This window comes from Hippocampus comes, unplaced genomic scaffold, assembly GCF_001891065.2.
Source record: "Hippocampus comes isolate QL1 unplaced genomic scaffold, H_comes_QL1_v1.1 scaffold199, whole genome shotgun sequence".
NCBI classification, from domain to species: Eukaryota; Metazoa; Chordata; class Actinopteri; order Syngnathiformes; family Syngnathidae; genus Hippocampus; species Hippocampus comes.
The window spans coordinates 611681-630978 of NW_017805372.1; the positions used below are offsets into that span (position 1 = coordinate 611681).

Sequence of the window (19298 nt, forward strand, 5' to 3'; positions counted from 1 at the left end):
TGTGCATTTTGGGACTACGCTCCACAAATCAGGTTGAGTGTTTTTGCAAGTGCATGGGGAAAATGACAACATGCAATTCACGTTTGAATTCATTGCTAAAATAATTTGTATTTGCGTAAGTGTGTGTGTGTGTGTGTGTGTGTGTGTGTGTGTGTGTGTGTGTGTGTGTGTGTGTGTGTTTGCGCGCGCGTTCTAGATAAACTCCATTTTAAATATTCTCACAACAAATTATCTTCCAGGGTTATAGCATTTTATTTTTTTCCCCAGTTGTCATTATTTGGAGTGACAAGAATTCATTTATCACAGAGGGTGGGAACAAAAAGATTGTCATGCCAACCTTTAAAAAAAAAGGGGGGGCGGGAAGTAAAGAAAAATACTGCTAAAATCATGTCTCGTCGGGACACACCAAAACATTTCAATACATTTGTGTTTCAAGCAGCTTTCTCAATGTGAATGCCAATGAATTATTGTCGATAGTGTTTTAAAGGCAAATATTGCATGTCCTTTGCTTTGTGTGTTTTATTGCCATGTAGGTCTTTTTTTGTTGTTATTTGGTAATTATTATGTTGCAGGATGGTGGTGAGGTTTGTTCCTTTGGTGCTGAATGTGCGTCACTGGCGGCCTGTCAGCACTCAACTTGCTGCTTTTCGACTATTTGCCAAACCAAAGTCGTACATCGACGGCACCCCCGCTCGATATTTGCCATTTAAAGCAAACATCCTTGATTAGATGTTCGACAAAGTGTAAATACCAATCGGAGGGGGGCGGGGGGGGGGGGCACGACGTTTTGCCCCTGAACGCGTCACGGGATCTGTGTCCGTGCATTAAAATGTCACCCCTTGTCCAAACTAACAAAAAATACACCCGCCACCTCTTTTTTTCCTTCTTCCTTACCTGCAGTGACACTAATGGAAAAGAGAGGCCTCGGCGTGACGTGATGAATGCGAGTCTGCAGCAACAGATGTCCATACACAATTCTTGGTGGTCGTACTGGAGTGGACGCAAGAATTGCGTTTGGACAATCAGCCGCTAAAAGACCCCACTTGTCCTCAAGGGAAGGTAACGAAAGAAAAAAAAAAGACGTGCTTAAAATATCATTTCAGCTGTTGTGTTTTGAGAAGGGTTTGCTGTCATGTGCATCTTCTCACTAACTCCTCCTCACCCACTCGCAGGTTAGGACACTTGAACATATTTGCCTGTCATTACAAACCAAAAACCTATCGACATAAAAAGCAAATTGACCTTTTCGTAACTAGTTTTTAAGTTAACCTCAAGTCAGTCCACATCTCTGCAGCAGCTCCTCGATCACATTTTCCGCTTCATTCAAAATCCTAATCATTAAAAAAAAAAAAAAAACACCTCGTTTGACGTGAAAAAAAATAAGTATGCATTGGCATGAAAATATGCACATTTGACCCTTTCGAAAGACCATTAATAAGAGGACGCCATTTGTGCACCTGTCATTGGTTCACTTCCAGACGCACAAAGGCTTTCCCATTGGAAGAAGAAGAAGGCGAGAGGGAAAAAAAAAAAATCCTTTCCCCGTTTAAAGGAGAATACGCGCTTCAGGTATCTTCGGGATCGTAACCCCAAAACGTCACGGAAAAAAAAAAAAAGAAATATCACACTCTTAGCTCCCTCTTTTTGAGCGCGTCCTTGCTTCACTTGCCGGCTGCCTTCAAGTGCCCCGTCGTGCGTGGATACGTTCGAACGTCGCCCAGAAAAAGCAAAAAGGTGCAGCTTCGTCCTTGCAGATGCCCCCCCCCCCCCCCCCCCCCCCCCCCCTTTCCCCCCCCTTCCACGCCATCCTTCCCTCGTGGGTGTCGAGCTGTGACTGGGTGCGTGTCCGTGTGCCCCGCTGCCTTTTTCTTGCTTTAACAATACGAGAGAGAGAGAGAGAGAGAGAGAGAGAGAGAGAGAGAGAGAGGGGGTAAAAAAAAAAAGACGCAAGGCGCAGGGAGGAGCGCGGAGAGCCTCCTCGCTTGGTACTGAATTTGAATAACACCACGGGGTGATAAATGTCCATTGTACTGCTTAAGTCATGAATCTCTGCTGTCCTCTGTGACACACACACACACACACACACGCACACGCACACGCACGCACACGCGGGCCAGCCAACAGCTGCGACGAGAAACCAGCAGCTCCTCTTAAAGACACAACAACCGTTTTCTCTTTTCTCACTGTCTTTGCTCATCCCGATTCTATTTATTTATTTTTGGGGGGGGGGGCTGGAGATTACAATTCTGACACTGTTTACTCCGGCGGCCCGCACCGCATGACGTGTCAGTGTGCTTCTTGCAGCCAGGCACTTGCCACATAAAGTGGTGCCTTCAAGCGCCATGTGCAGCCGTTCTGCAGAGAAGAGAGGAGATTTGTGTACTAAGCAGGGCTCCTTGTTGGCGAAAGAAGAAGTGCATTATGGGAGGTGACAGAAGACTCGTTGGCACATGGGGCAACTTTTGTCTATGTGGATGATTGCGCCACGTGTGCGGCTGTCAGAGAATTTGACAATGCGTTTATTATTGTGGAGCACTGCGCCATGCGTGCTGTGATGGGTTCCTAATATTTTGGATATGTTATTTGGCTAACCCCCTTTCTCTATGTCAGATAGTTTTTTCTTGCCTTTGGTATCGGTGGCTGATATGGGCAGCCTCCACGAGTACCCGATACTTTAAAATAAGGCCAATATTGGCCCAATATTGAGACCTGGTATCCGTACGCACCCATTCTTACTTTTGACACAAAGTACCACCTAAGAAAATAATTGGCTCTTCAAATATCACCATAATAACGAACACAAATTAGTGAGTCCGAGTCTTCACCGAAAACGAGGGAGTAGTTGTGTTCCTAAAATGTGTCATGATATATTGAGCCACTGTAATATTATACACAGTTTGAACATTAACATGAAAAATAGGAATATAAAATATGCAGCCTCGTACTAGTAGTACAAGGCTGAAAATGCCTTGCCACTCTATTTGCCACCCTGTTGGCAATGAATCGACCAATACTAAATTCTACATTTTATCATAAATGTCCCGTAATTGTCTCCATAGTGTGTATAAAAAGTGTGTTCAGAATTTACTCCCACTCAGGCCTCCCCCTTCTATCAAGAAGAAAGGGTTTGCCGCTTAGGGCTGTAGTCAAAGTGAGTACGGACTTAGCCGTTGAAAACAAAATTTCCAATTTGAGTTAGAATATCTCATAGCATATTGTCGTCAAAGGAAAGTTTGGATGGCAACGTGGGTCACAGCGTCTTGCGATGGGCGTTCTGTATGCATGTATGGGAATGTTTAGCCGGCATCCAGCACAGGGTAACACCTTGTGCTGGATGCAGAAAAATCGCCCCAGCATAACCGAGCCTGTGCTCTTTTCTTGGTGTTCTTGATTTCTGCAGAGCTGATGTGGCTTGCCCCAAAAACTCTACGTTTGGTCTCATTTGCTCAAAGTAACAGAATCTTTGTGGCTTGTCGAAAAGCCTTTTGGAAAAAAAAAAGGTCAGTTTCATATTATTTTAGTGACCGTTTTGCCGTTTTCTTATATTTTTCAGCAACTCGGCATTATTATGTTTGCAAAGGCTCTTTTTGCACTAGAATGTGGAGGTGTACCTAATAAAGTGTCTCAGCGTTTTTTTTTAACGCTGCAGCATTTGTTTGAGTACAAACTTTCACCCCCGCCCCCTCCCTTGCATCCAACCCCTTCTTCTTCTTCTTCTTCTTCTCTCCTCTCTCTTGTGTCTCTAATAAATCATCCTGACTGATCCCGCCCTGGGCGCAGGGGGTCCTCCTCTTTAAAGCTCAATCCAACCCCCTCCTCCTCCTCCCCTTTTCATCTCTGTGAAGGAACCGAGTTAACCTCTGCTGATCCACGGGGCCCGAGCCCCTCTTCAGCCTCAGCCCGCCTCTTATTCATCCACCCCGTCGCTCATTCATTGCTCTTTTCTTGCAGGTTGCAAAAAGTGGTGAAAAGCAAACCTCGGCGTCCTCGCCTTCCTCGCTTTGCCCTTTTCATGGGCCGACTCGTCCCGAGGCGGGGAAACCCAGTAAGTCAAGAGGCTTCCACTTTCACTCTCACCTTGACGCCCTCTTTGCCGCTCGGGTCTGAAGAGCTTTGGCCTCGTAGCGATGATAAATGTCGGCTTTTTGCACACAGTAATTCCAAAGCATTTCGGTCTTACGTTTACGCGAGGTTTTAAGACCAAACTCATTCGAATACGAACCAGTATGAGGGCCACTCTGAACAAGATTAATTTTGCGAGAGGAAAGTTGTGTCGTTTTGTGATATTTTCAAGATTCAATTTGTAATTTAGGAGAATAAAGTCAGACATTTTCTGGAGGAAAAAAGTGTAATCACTCAATGATAAAGTCATCATTTTATAGGCAATGAAGTTGTATATTTTTCAGATTAGTATTGAAACATTGCAAGAATAAAACCATGTAGTTTAGTGAAAAAAAAAATCTATTTTTGAAATGACAACATGCAGATTTTTTAAAGGTGTTCTTGTCCGAAAATAAAATTTATATTTTTAAGAGGAAAGTTGTATATTTTAAGGATTAAAATCATAAATTGGACAACTTAAAATCTGGGCATTTTTATTTAGACTAAAATCATAGTTTTATCAGAATTAAGCCTTATACTTTTGAAATAAAAGAGCTCTTTTTTTCTTCTAAAATTAAAGATGTATTCTTTTAAGAATAACATCATATTGTCACGATTAAAGACAAAGGCCCTATTTTCGTGCCCAGTTTTTCCCGGTCAATGGAAGGTGGCTCACCTCATTCCCTTTAAATCCAGCGCATGAGACGTGCGCACCGTCTTTGAGATTGCAGAAGCGGAAATAAAACTCACTGGAGTTCAGGCAGAAGATTGAAGCGTGCAAAGCACATTTATAAGCAACTGCAAACAGACCTCCAACTCAGAATCTGTGTGGCTGCACCTGGATTAAACACAACAAAATGGCGGTACGCCGCCTGCGCCACAATTTAGACCTGCCACCATTTCAACTTTTCTTGTAACTTTATTGTCATAAAATTACAACTTTTAACAATAATATGATTTTCACATTTATGTTTTGCCGTGCATATTTGGCTCAAATTAATGAGATGAAGAGAATCAAGCATCATTGTCCGAATAGCTACAGTGACCAAGGAAATGCGAGGGCTCAGTATGGCGTTGTTGAATGAAGGCCATTTGGCTGACTGCCTTTTATGGCAACCGATGCTCTCGGTGGTGTATCGTGGCGGTGTGTGTGTATGCGTGTTCACACTGAAGCAGTAGGGGACAGCCGCGCTCCACGCGGGGACCACTTGTGCCACTCCCCATTCACAAATCAATGTTTAACCCCCTGGCTAAAAGGCTTGGCGGAGTGTGTGTGTGTGGGGGGGGGTCCCAGTCGGCAGGGAGGGTCGGCAAACCACGCCGGTGAGGAATAGAAGGGAGACGGGGGACAAAAACCGCATGGGAATTCGTGGGCGAAACCTCCTCCGGTGAAGGCATCGCCAACCTGCTGCTGAGGATGAGGTTGTTCTAATACCCTGGCAGTCTGTGCGAAGGGTTTAATGGCGTCTCGGTACAGTGGATCAGTGGTTAGCACTGCTGCATCACAACCATGTGGTTTCTTCCCCACTGTACAATAATGAATCAATGAAAAAAAATTACACATCAAAGTTACAATGAAATTATGAAAATGTCCTGTACATGAAAAGTACAGGATTAAAACAAATGTTTCAACTTTTTAAACCTTATTTTGATATAGGTGATTGGAATTAATTTTCTGAATGTAAATTTGATTTGAAATTAATTCAGTGATTCTTTCGCATACCACTGGTGATAATCTACCACTTCTTGCTGGGCAGACTTCGTAGGACTTCAAACGTAACTGCTTACCAATGGAAAAAAAACATGGAGATTTATACAACGACCTCACAATTAAATGCCTATGAATTAAATTAAAAAAAAAAAAACAATTACTGGAAAGCAAGACAGCGGCACCTGGTGTCTGCCAAATAAATCCGGGAAGAATCAGATCATGGCATAATGACTCACATTAAAGGATTAAAAGTGACTCTTTCTTCCACCCTCGCCCCCCGCTCCCTGCCCTCTTCACGCCTCCAATAATCCACACCACACATAAAAACACACCTTCCTTCCCCCTCCCATTCGCATGCCATGACATTGGATGCACTGTTACCTAGCAACCAGGGCGGATGGACAGCGTCATCCGTGGGAGTAGCAGGGGTAATGTAAAGCTGCTCCCTATACATCAAGTTTATATCTTCATCTGCATTTTATTTTAATTATGTTCATCTGTGCTACATGCATCATTTCAGGCCTTTGCATCATGAATCATACTCTGACCAGCTCGCTTCCGATTATTTTCAATGCATTTTTAATTCAATTGAAAGTGCCATCGCCCAGTATATTAAAAAAATAGCTGAGTATATAAAATTCGGTTTCCCAAATATCTGAAAAATCAACCCATGGTCTCCACTCTAAAATGGGATGATTGTGTGCGCTTACTGTCGGAAACCGTGCCCCGCTGAAAAATGGATCTTACTTTCTTTAGAAACTTTCTTGTGCCTAAAAACCCCTTACGTGCTTGAGCTCAAAAAGATACACGCTTAAAGCCTCCGGTGGCTGGAATATATCCAACCGGTTGTCACGGGGCTTTCAGAGAGACAAGAGCCACCAGCTAGCTTGCGCGCTAACAGGTTTCCAGAGTTCCTCTCGGCCGATAGAAGCGCGATGGGCCCTGTTGGCGGCATCACCTGTCCGCTTGTGAATTCATATAATTATGCCGAACTGTTCTGTAAATTGTGACAGCTAGGAAAGATGCATTTTTTCAGTGTAGGCATAGCTAGCTAGCTAGCTAGCTACGTAGTGGTAGAACTGGGCCAAGTAATAATAATTAAATGACTCGCAATGGAACCAGATAACCACCAATGCGAATAAAAGCGCTCAAAATTTTATATCGTGGCGCGAATGCATCACTGGCCACTGTTTTAGCCACGTCCCCCTCAAAAATCATGAAAACTCAAACTGTGAAAAGTAGTTCAACGTAGTAGTTCAATTCAATCAACAGATTTCGCAATAAATGTCTGAGTTCACTTTCGAGCGACTTTAACATGAAACATTAAATCAGTGAATCATGTTTTTTTTTTTTTTTTTTTTTCTGTTTGCATTTTCACTTGCTCAAATTGCTTTTGGCTTGGCGCAGAGCACCGTAACATGAGCATCACGCTGTGACGAACATGACAAAATTGGACTCGGGTCCTCATGAACGGTACACTCGTACAGTATGTGACTCTTTGAATTGTGCAGACATGACACTACTGAGATGCGCGGTGTCCGCGGGCCGTTGGGGAGTGGGTGTAGCCGTAGTAAGACAGAACGAGCGCTCTGTAGCTGCTGAGTAAGAGGGTACGTGCCTCGGTTCAGACCCTGAGTGACAGCTATTGACCCGCCCCGGCCAAAAAGACGTCTCTGTGGGAGCGCTATTGATTATTGCCACAGCAATAAAGGTCCCGGAAGCTCGGGAGAATGTCATGGATCTCAGACGCCCATACGTAGTTGATCTGAACACACACAAGAGGCACATTTGAACCTATACAAAGAAGGTGTATAGGTTGCCGCTGTATGGCGAGCTGGTAAGGTCAACCAAAACATACCACGAACATAAGCAGTTCCGTGCAAAAGTGGAGGGGGCGATGGCAGCGGTTGGGCGTTTCCGAGTTCCATTTTGACAACCAAAAAGTTGAAACATTAAGAGGAAAAATGTGATACATAAGATGTCATATTCAGAAAACATATAAAGATGCATTTATTTATTTATTCGGAAAAGAGACACACTGTTCTGAGAAAAGAATTCCTAAATATTCCATGAAAATAAGTTTTTTATTTTTTTTATTTTCAAGAACTAAGTCCGACACTTACGTGGGGGAATCGTAGCGCTGGATAATAATCAAGTCGTCATATCTTTTAAAAATTCTATGAATATAGCAATAACAAAGTTGTAATATTCTGAGGACATTTTGGGTTTCTTGGTCAGCTATGTAGGATTTCCTGACTTCTCATTTTGTTTAAGCCATCTCAATCTGCAAATGGTGCGTTGTAATGTGTGTCATTTAGCCCTTTAAACATGTCAGGTGAGGTCAAGTGAGCCTGTATACGTTTTCTCTTGCCAAACAATGATGAATTTCTTTTTGTCTTGGATCCTTTCTCAAACGGTCCCCTTTTCCTTATGCCCTGAATTCACACACCCCCGCGCATAAACGCCAGTGCCACCCTTGACCTCGCTGTGAAAAGTTAGTGCACCCGATGTTGAACTCTCCCAGCTCGCTCGCAGCCGCCGAACGCTGGGAAAGTGGCCCCCTGACATACGTCTGCGTGCGTGCGTGCGTGCGTGTGTGTGTGTGTGTGTGTGTGTGTGTGTGTGTGTGTGTGTGTGTGTGTGTGTGTGTGTGTGCGTGCATGCATGCGTGTGCTGGTGTGTGAGCGTGGTGACACTCACAGTGTCATGAAAGGGAGAGTTTTGACCCTCAACCCCTGACCTGTCCACACAAACGACCCTTTCAATGCCCAACGCTGCTATTGTCGGCCATCGCTGCCCGCTTGTGCTTGGAACCCGCTAAATCCAAATTCATTCTAAACAACAGTTTTATAAAAAAAGAATAATCTGGTATTCATAAAGGATGACTGTCACTCCCCTTCTTAATGTATATTTTATTGAGACCGGTGTTTGAGGAAATACGTGGACATGGATTTTTTTTTTTTATCTCACTCGAAGTATTATGACATGAGTCCATATCGTGTTGATCATTTTAGAGCATGAGCATTATTAGGTGGTGTTAAGGCCCGCTTGGAATTTCTGTTTATTATTCGTCTTTCAATGAGTGAATCATCTTTTTGGGGGGTCTCAGCATGCCCGGAATCACAAAATAGCGCCCCCCTGACAGGAAGAACAAATTAGCCCTGCGCCGTTTTCACTAATCCCACAAAATTGGGTGGACATGCTGATTATAACAAGATCCCCAATCAGATTTCAGTCTCTTTGTGCTGCCATGTCAAATTTGATCTTTCCAAAGAAATCTCAAAGAACAATGCCTGGAATCGAACAGGAAGTCGGCCATTTTGGGTGAACTCCAGGGACTGGTACTTTGACAAACTCTTTGTAGGGAATTTGTCCAAATGAGCGACGGTTGGAATCAGTTATCCTTACAAACAGGTCAGATATTTTATTTATTTTATCAGCATTTTGCTGTTGACTGAATATGACATCACCGTGCTGAAGGGCTCAGGTAACGACCAATCATGGCTCACATATTTTCTGGGTTTTGTCATGCACGTTCACAAGCTGAGCCCCGAGGCACTGTGATGTCATTTTTCGACAGCAAGTGGCAAAATGGCCGCCCCCTGAGGTGTATCAAAACAGCACCCTAGTTGGGAAACACTAGTTTAAATAGACTAGTGTAAAAATACATGCACTTGTACTCAGACGTTTATATAACCTGGCGGAATTTGTAAGATCTGTAGTAATCAGGCAAAACAAATTACATTTTTAATGGGATTGAAATTAAACTACAAGGCAATTTAGAATACTACAACCATAAAAGCAAACATAGCAATAAAGAAAATGAATAGATAGTCCCAAAAAGTGCCACTGCTGTATTTCACAAATTCTCCCTGGGTATATACATTTATGAGCATTTAAAAAAAAACGTTTACATACAACTTATTTTGAACGAATAAATAGCACGTGGTTTTTATTAGTTGTAGATAAAAACAGAATCGGAAATAAACGCATATAAATATAATTTATATCGTATAAAGATGATTGGCTGGCAACCGGTTCAGGGTGTCCCCCGCCTACTGCCCGAAGGTAGCTGAGATAGGCTGCGGCACCCCCCGCAACCCTAGTGGGGATAAAGCGGTTCGGATAATGAATGAATAGTATGAAGATATGACAGCAACTTTTTTTTGGCCGCGTGACGTAACCTCTAAGAGTCGTATGTCCGTTTAGTCCTAAATCGCCTATGACATTTGTCATACAGAGCACTGCGGTAATAAGGAGCTTTTCAATTGGTCAAATGGCGCCCCTCAGTGGTCAATGTTTGCAACTGTTACCGCGATGTCTAACGTCACGTTAATGAACTGCAGCTTTTCCCCCCAGTCGGATTTTGTTTCCACGTTGCACCATTTAATTATTTTTAAACCAAAACTCGGTCGACGCTAACGTGGACTTTATATGATACCACAACATATATTATTACATATTGTCACAAGAGAACGCATTTATAACATGACATTTTTTTTTTTTTTTTTAACAAATCCCATCGTTTTGTGCCTTAATTTTGTGACATGGAATTAGTTGTTACATAGGCGGAAGTTGTAAGACGAGAAGAGGGGAAATGTTCTAACTTGTACTCTGGAAAAGGGAGCTTGGAAACTTGGGAATGCCCTTTTTTTTTTTGTAACTTGGACTGCTGACGCGTCCGGCAGCTGCCTCTACTCCTCCTTCCTTCTTTCTTTCCAGAAGTAGACGAAGGAGAAGCGGCATATTCGGAGTTTGTTTCGCCATGTTGCTCCGCTACCCGATTTATGTTTTTGTGGTCTTGCTGTCCCCGACCCAATGCTATTTCTCCGAGGAGCGATATCCCGAAGAGTCGAGAATGCAGCCTCCGACGGTGGTGGTCGCCATCATAGCCAGGAACGCCGCTCACTCGCTGCCTTACTACCTCGGAGCCCTGGAGAGGCTCGACTACCCGAAAGATCGCATCTCGGTGTGGTGGGTGAATTCATTTTAAGCGTTTAAATATGAGCATAAAAGACACCAACTCGCATTTTCCCAACAGCTCCCGCTGCGAGCTCAACGTTCACGCAAATCCTTCTGTTGGCTCCACTTTGTCAAACTTCGGTTCGACGCCCAATATGGGTCATTCTTGGGTTTTTTTTTTGTTTGTAGAAATACCTTTTGGATTCGTGTTTGTTGTAAAGTTCATGTCTTTTGTAGTGTCCTTAACAGAGGCGCTTTGATGCACAAATCCCAAAGGAAGACACAAATCCACGAGTTTTCCTTTCAGTGTCGAATTTTCTGTGCATATTATACCGTGAGCAACAGAGTACCGGGTATTCGTCTTGACACTCAATAACGTGCACGTTCGGTTGACCGATGACTCTTGATTGGTGTGGTTCTGAACGGATGTCTGTGACTGACAACCAGCACAGATTGTACTCCATCTCTCGCCCAAAGTCAGGTGAGTTCGGCTCCAGATCACCTTTGACCCAATTGAAGGGCCCGCACTATAAAAATGGAATGATGTGGGCCAGAGTAGTGGCGAGCACGTCTGCCTCACAGTTCTGAGGTTTCGGTTGTGAGTCTTTGCTGTGTGGAGTTTTCATGTATAGCCAGAGTCCATCTGTACACGTAAATGTAAAATGTGTCACACCGAACTCATCGCTCAGTCGTGAGCAAGTGGGAAAAGAAGCTGAATTGTCCACTGGTTTTCGTGCGTGGTGTTCGATAGAAACCACAAGGAAGGAGTTGGAATTGCTGTGATGTTTTAACCTTTGTTTAGGGGCCAGTTAAGTAGAGTTGTCCGCAGCCCTGTGGCGAGAGCATTGTTTGATTTCTCTTTTGTGGAACCATCTCGCAGTTTGTTGAGTTGAAGTTGGAGCTTACGTTGTGGCCAATAGTACAGATGTTGCTTTGGGTGATATGTAATTTTAGTTGCCTGAAACTCAAGAAATCATTATTTTTTTAAAAAAGCTGTGAGGTGTGTGATTTTGTGCGTATAACGGAAATATAAAGAAGCTGCTTCCATCATCTAAAACATGACCAATGACAGTGACTCCCTGGACCTTTAGTGGGCACTTAGCCGACTTATTCCGCCTGTGTCTCATCGCAATTATTGAAGCTGTCAATGTGACACGAAATTGACCGTTTTTATTTTTCAACCTGCCTTTTGGGTGCTCCGCAGGGCAGCCACAGATCACAATGCAGATAACACCACAGCCGTGCTGAAAGAGTGGCTCACCATCATGCAGAAGTTCTACCACTACGTGGAGTGGAGACCCATGGAACAGCCTGTGTAAGCTTTCATTTTCAGTGCACGTTCAATCATCTCCAACTAATTCTGTCTTCAGCCACTTCGATGTCTCACATTTCTCTCTGTATATGTGTATGATTTATTTATTTTTGTCCCCAGAAATGTGACTCTATATATACAATGCCCCATTTCAGGTCCTACGTCGGAGAGTTTGGTCCAAAACACTGGCCGAACAGCAGATACGAGTATGTGATGAAGCTAAAGCAGGCGGCGCTCAACTTTGCCAGGAAACGCTGGGCTGACTACATCCTGGTATGGAATACAACTGCGCCTTTCAGGAGGGAACACACCTCCGCCAAATTTGGGGGTGGGGGTGGGGGGGGGGTTAAAGATGCAAATAACTCCTCTAGATGAATTCTTTGCGCCGCTCCCACAATTGCGGTCGACCAAACAAAAGTAAGGATTATATTCCCCATTGTCAACATCGGCAGAGGTTTGTATTGTATTGAGTTCTGGTTCTTTTTTTTTTTTTTTTTTAATATTCTCCAAACACAAGTTTGACTCAAATGTCATCTTTGTTTTAGTATGCAGACACCGACAACATCCTGACGAACCCCGACACCCTCAACCTGCTGATCGCTGAGAACAAGTCAGTCATAGCCCCCATGCTGGACTCTCAGGGAGCGTACTCCAACTTCTGGTGTGGAATCACGCCACAGGTGAGGCGCAACGTTACACTCATCAGAAAAGTTTACTTTTGTTTTACTTTTTTTTTTCCACTTTTTTTTAGGGATATTATCGAAGGACAGCAGAGTATTTCCCCACCCGCCACCGCCACCGCTTGGGCTGCTTCCCCGTCCCAATGGTGCACTCCACCATGTTGCTGGACTTACGAAAGGCGGGAATGAAGAAACTGGCTTTCTACCCTCCTCACAAGGAGTACTCCTGGCCCTACGACGACATCATCGTCTTTGCCTTCTCCTGCCGAGCCGCAGGTGTGCTAACGTTTTGTGAGAATATTTTGTATCTATGTTTCTCATAATGCAATTAAATAACAAAACAAACAAAAAAAAAAGCTCCAAAGTGCAGCATCTTTTCCGTACACAGAATTGAATTACAAGCAGTAATCACTGGCGGTGTAGCGCTTCATTTTCCTCTCGGTGATCTCACCGGACTCGTAATCGAGAGGAATAGTGCCATTGAGTAGCATCCTATTGATATTGATGGGAGTGATAAAGACTTGTTGTATTTAATGAAATGTGTTGCTTATATTCTGAGCAACCCGACAGTGTTCGTATGTCCAAGTAAGTTCAATTTCTGGTTCTGTGGTGATCATCACAGCATTCTTTGTCAATCGATTGCAGAAATTCAAATGTACTTATGCAACAAGGAGCGCTACGGCTACTTGAATCTCCCGGCCAAACCTCACCACACTCTGGAGGACGATCGCCTCAACTTTGTCCACGTCCACTTGGAGTCCATGAGTAAGCTCAAAACCCAATTCCTCGTTTGCCTTCTTCCTTCTTTTTCATTACCCCGTGCGAAAATGCAGCAGTGTCTTTTTTTTCTACGGTGGCTTTTCCAACAGTTGACGGCCCTCCGATGAAACCTTCCCGATACGTCCACATGTTCCCCAAGCAGAGAGACCTCATGGGCTTCGATGAGGTCAATCTTTTTTTTTTTTTCCCACACCCTCCCACACTCTGAGCTTGAAAAGCGGATAATTCTTTTCATTTGTTTAGTTGTGTCCTCCTTTTAAAAAAATAAAAAATAAAATGCATCACAAAATAAATATTTAATTGAATGCCATTTTGAAAAAAAATAATAATAGGTCTTTTTGGGAGGGATGGCGGTGAATAACCATCCTCACTGTCTTCCTTAGATTTACCTGATTAATCTGCGCCGGCGGCCCGACCGCAGAGACAGGATGTTGTTCTCCTTGAACGAGCTGGAGATCGACGTCAAGGTGGTCGACGCCGTGGATGGGAAGTGAGTACGCTCTTGAAAGAAATCCCCCAAATCGATTTGAAGGATGGGCAGAGCAGTTAGCCCCGCCCTTTCCCCCCAGAATCAAAAGTGATTCGGTCCCCACATCTTGTACCATTTGCAATCATGAAATGTTGTCATCTGGAATGTCGTTTATCGGGAAAATATCCCGTTTCTATACCGTACTGCATTTGTGTGCGTGTGCGCAGTGCACTGAACAGCAGCGACATCAAGATTCTGGGGGTGGACTTGCTACCGGGCTACTACGACCCGTTCTCGGGACGTACCCTCACCAAAGGGGAGGTGGGCTGCTTCCTCAGCCACTTCTACATCTGGAAGGAGGTCGGTAACATGAGTAAGAACAAAAGCTTCACCAAAATGTGAAGATTTTAGGTCATGCGCCCCCGGGGGGGTGTGCTCATGTTGTTCTCTCCAGATGGTGGACATGCAGCTGGACAAGGCCCTGGTGCTCGAAGACGACGTCCGCTTCCAGGCAAACTTTAAACGACGCGTTTTGAGGCTGATGGAGGAGGTGGAGCAAGTGGAGCTGGACTGGGACTTCATGTGAGACATCTTTTAGTACCTCTACCACGGCGAGAGGTTTTGTTTTGCTTGCTGTGCAGTTTTCTTAATTCATAGCATAATGGATGACGAACATTTCCTGGTGCTAAGCATGTCTGCCTCACAGCTGCGAGGCTTGCTCTTGGAATCTCGGCTCCGGTTTCACATGTCCGCCCTGTGCTTTGGTGTTCCGCAAACATCCGTTGCAAACGTGTGTTCGGTTCACAGATGTGGAGGTTAGTCCGAATGGTTATTTGTCTGCGATTAGCGGAGATGGGCTTCATGCCAGCCTGGGATGAGCGTGCAAACTGGAACACAGGAAGGCCGATTTAACCCCCAAACCTTCGAAAGTGTTCATTTTTCCTTCTCATTACTTTGCTTCACCACAGATACTTTGGCAGGAAGCAGGTGAACCCCACAAAAGAGGAAGCGGTGGACGGCGTCCAGAACCTGGTGGTGGCTGACTATTCCTACTGGACCCTCTCGTACGCCATCTCCCAGCAGGGGGCCCAGAAGCTGCTGAACGCAGAGCCGCTTTCCAAGATGCTTCCTGTCGACGAATTCCTCCCCATCATGTACGACAAACATCCCAAGTACGTCTCCAGACTCATTTCGTCCCCTACAACTCCACCGTTGGTTTCTTCTGTTTTCTCATTTGAAGCATAAAATGGATCCCAGTGGTTGCTCTTACGTACGTGTGTGTCATGTGTTCCGCGATGGATTGTTATTCAATTATTTTGAAGGCAATTTGTGGCCGCACATCATCAGACAGGAATTCACAAAGAATCTGAAATGAATCATGGAGCTCAGCTGATATTCACTCGTATTCGTGTTTCAAGCATTCCCAGTGGGAGCTGCCTTCTTTTCCTCCTCCCGACATCTTGTTTTCCTGACCCGTGCAAAATGTTTGCACATGTTGTCTTTGTGTTCTTTGTCGCTCACGTTTTTTTTTTTTGTTTTTTTTTCTTTTCTGTATTTGCCTGCGATCCCAACTCAGTCGTCGATCCCTGAAAAGCCTCTCTGCCGCATAGTTGGCCGTACCGCAGCAGCGATTGCGATACATAAAACACACGGGACTAAATACTTGAGAGGCCTACACACCAGAAGGCTTGGCCGTGTCCGTGTTCTCCGACATGTGTGGAAAAATGGATTGTGGCCAGCACTTCTGGGATTCTAATTCAACGCGCTTCACTTACCCGCTAAGAACTGTACAATGACTACACAGCACTTTGGAGTTCCATATTTGGCCTTTGCGCTCTTGAAAGGAGTATAAGGAGCCACTGCATGAAGTGCTGTCATATGACAACTTGATGTCATGGGGATTCATATTTCCGTCCTTTTTCTCTCTCTCTCTCTCTCCTCCCAGCGAGGACTACAAGTCCCACTTCCCCAACAGGAACTTACAAACCTTCAGCACACGCCCGCTCCTCGTGCAACCCTGCCACTACGCCGGCGACCCCCAGTGGGTGAGCGACACTGAGACGTCCACGCTGTGGGACGACGACGCCGTGCGCACCGACTGGAGGGGCTCCCACAAGACACTGAAAGGCGGCGTACCGCCACCCGAGATGCTGTCGGCCTCCTACAGGGACGAGCTTTAGAAGCGTCGGCAGGCGAGAGAGAGAGAGGTGAATGCCGTCGGGGCAGAAGTGTTCTCATAATCCCACCCTGTGTGGCGCGGACCACCCTAACTAAAGGTGGGCTTTCCTACAAAGCGCGCCGCATAGCGATGTCATGGCGCAGCAGGACGGTGGGTGGGGTACTACATTTTTGTGTTTATCAGGGACTGCTTTTATTAGGACTTGCACAACAAAAAACATTTTTTTTTTACAGAGAAAAGACATTTTTAACATTCTGAATGTGTGATTGTGACAAACTATTCATTTGTTTGCTCATGAACAAATGTTACCTCATCAGTGAACTCAGTAGACATTTCATTAGGTACACCTACACAATCTGAGAGACAATGAAAAAAAACCCCAATAAGAATCGACCTTTGCAAGATAATTATGGGGGTTTTTTGTTTTGTTTTGACACTGCAGGACAGTGCGGGGGCGTCAAACTTTTCATGACAGGCCACGTCATAGTTTGCCAAATATCACGTTCTACAACCTACACTGGGGTGTAATGACGTTTCAAATGAATCGTCATCGGTTTAAATCTTTTCAACATCACTAAGTTGTGTTCTTCTTTGGATAGTTCAGTTATACATGAGCGCAAAAGTAACGGTGTGAATTGTTATGCCATGAAAACAGTAATAATGGCATTGGTAATTACTTGGGCTCTCACTAAAGAGTGCAGGACAGTGCCGGGGATGTTGCTTTTTTTTTTTTACTGTGCGACTTTTTTCTTTTTGTTGTTTATATATACAGGATATAAACATGGCTAGCCACAAGCTGAACTGCACTGTGTTTGTTTACAGACCAAATGTGTGGCTAGAGTGCAAGATGGTTTGCACTTCCTGTCTCTTACATAATATGTTCTGTGTGGGAAGCCTAGTAATTGCCCCAACATGTTGCATAATTGCACCTGCATTTGATTTTTGATGATGCATAAATTGTTTTGAACTGAAGTCGAGGGGAAAAAGTGGGCAAACTTTGTGAGTGGTGCCGCATCTTTCCCACGGGCTTCACGTTTCACACCCGTGGTGAAGATGCAGCATCATAATCGGACATGTTTCCGTTATTACCCCTCTCATCTACCTAAATAACCAAACTCAGAACGTAAGCTTTAATTTACTTCCTCTTGCACGACTGGCTTTTCAGGTTCATCTCGACGGAGTTACAATTGAAGTAACCAATATATCTTGATGCTCCAACATCGATTTTAAAGACAATCACGGCAATCACGGCTCAATGCAACCGGTAGTTGCATTACTGATTTGTTCATCTCGAAATGCTTTCATGTCTTAATTTATTTCATGTCTCGCAACTTTTTTTCCCCCCCACTTGTCAGTGTCTTCTGTGCCTCGTGCATTTTGTTGCGATATGTGCTCGAAAGAAAGCAACAACTGTATCACAAATAATTGGAATTAAAACATTCTCATTGTATGATTGCGACTTGATGTTGGAGATGATGATGTGGAGCGGCAGTTTTATCAGAACATGAAAAAAATGTGATTCAAAGAAGATTCCATCTGATGCTAGAGTATGTCAAAGTTGCCCGCAATGACACACATTTCCCCTAGATGGCGCTTTCCCTAAAAAAAAAATCTACATATGTTTGGTTTTGTGAGCCGACTTGCATGTTGCATAACCCTAAAGAGTGTACACGTGTATTTTGCGAGGGGATGACTCAGTCACTTCTATTAATGATCAACTGAAGGCTACATGCCGAATCATGTCCCCATTTATTTATTATTATTATTTTTTTGGAAGACTCAGTGATATTTTCATTCAACCTTGTGCAGCTTATATCCATCTGTGCATTTCTCCCCCGAGCAGTAGCCCAGCTGCACATACAGCCGTTTGTGTGATTTGCATGACCTAGATTCATCTGGAAAAGAGTGACTCCAAAAACAGATCAAACGGGATACCGCCACAAATTAAACGAAATTACATATATACATATATTTTGTTGAGTAGATTTCTATGTTTGGAACAATGTTACTTACCAATACGTTTTACACATTGGGGGGAGGGGCGGGCTTTTTATTTTTCTTTTAAATGATGCACTGTTTGTAAGGAATGTTCAATCAACAGCTGAGTATGTGCTCGTGTCTTGACAGTCTTTCCTTATTTTTCTGAACAGGGACTTGAGATATTAACCAATTTTTACTACATGAATCACCTGCAAATTCGAGATTCACTGTTTAAAAACACAATTACATTTTTTCCCTTTGTGGTCTATGAGTTGAGATATGGATAAGTTTGTGGTCTTCTTTGAATACCTTAAATTGCCACAAGGTGGCACCAAAGCTGCATCAAATAGGCGTAAAATGATACATACTGGATCTCCAAAGAGACGAACTGTTTCGGGAAGGAGCTAAATTTAGCCCGAGTTGTGAGCGGAAGAATTTGCAAGAGACGCTTCACGACGTCCGTATACACACACACACATACACGCTTGTGTAAGTCTGTAAGTCATTTATTTTTTTAGGGCATCGGTGTAAGATAGCTCCATGAGTGAAAAGGAAAAATTTCCATTGCATCGTTACAATTGATAATCTACCTAACTGAAATGTCCAAATTTTTAGTTTCTTGTTTCTCACTCTGTGCACACTTGATATACAATAGTCCAGATTAGATACTGTTATCCAAGACCACGGCTTGGATTTGAAGAAGGCGCCGTTCAAAGGTTCCCCAGGTTAATTTTCACACTGTTCACACGAAAGCGCAAATGCAGGCAAAGATTGTGAGATTCCGCCGTTGTTGTCCCGTTACCTTGCTCAAGGCTGCGCGAACAGGAAAGAGCCACTTTCTGCAGGAGGCTTCCTAAAGTCGGCTCCCCATTGGCCGCTGGCCTGGAGGTGGCATTTCATAACGTACAGGCCCTCCGAGCCCACTTTTACTATGCTCACATAAGCAGTTGATATCTGTACACATTTTGGAGCTTTAAATGGCACACCAGCGCACTACATCATTCATCGACTGTCTCTTGACTTCACTCAAGTTACCTAACTCAAAAGAAAAAAAAAATATCTGCAGCTCTGAGTTTGGAAGGTTATGATTTGTTCAGCCTTTTCCTTTATTCTTTTATCAGGCG

The 19298-nt window shown here is 44.0% G+C and overlaps 1 protein-coding gene across 2 annotated transcripts; it reads left to right on the forward strand.

The window, feature by feature from the left end:
• The first annotated feature begins 158 nt into the window (after positions 1-158).
• cercam (cerebral endothelial cell adhesion molecule) lies at positions 159-17653 on the forward strand. Of its 2 annotated transcripts, XM_019872041.1 has the most exons (14): positions 159-1059; positions 3401-3500; positions 3952-4045; positions 11979-12089; positions 12242-12359; positions 12632-12766; positions 12838-13042; positions 13412-13531; positions 13636-13712; positions 13930-14036; positions 14243-14375; positions 14470-14597; positions 14984-15187; positions 15961-17653. In XM_019872041.1, the coding sequence occupies exons 4-14, from the start codon at positions 12040-12042 to the stop codon at positions 16193-16195; spliced, it is 1512 nt and encodes a 503-aa protein (XP_019727600.1). In that variant the 5' UTR covers positions 159-1059; positions 3401-3500; positions 3952-4045; positions 11979-12039; the 3' UTR covers positions 16196-17653. The 2 variants fall into 2 exon arrangements, with proteins under 2 accessions (XP_019727600.1, XP_019727599.1); XM_019872040.1 differs by lacking the exons at positions 159-1059; positions 3401-3500; positions 3952-4045 and adding an exon at positions 10018-10786.
• The last annotated feature ends 1645 nt before the right edge of the window (positions 17654-19298 follow it).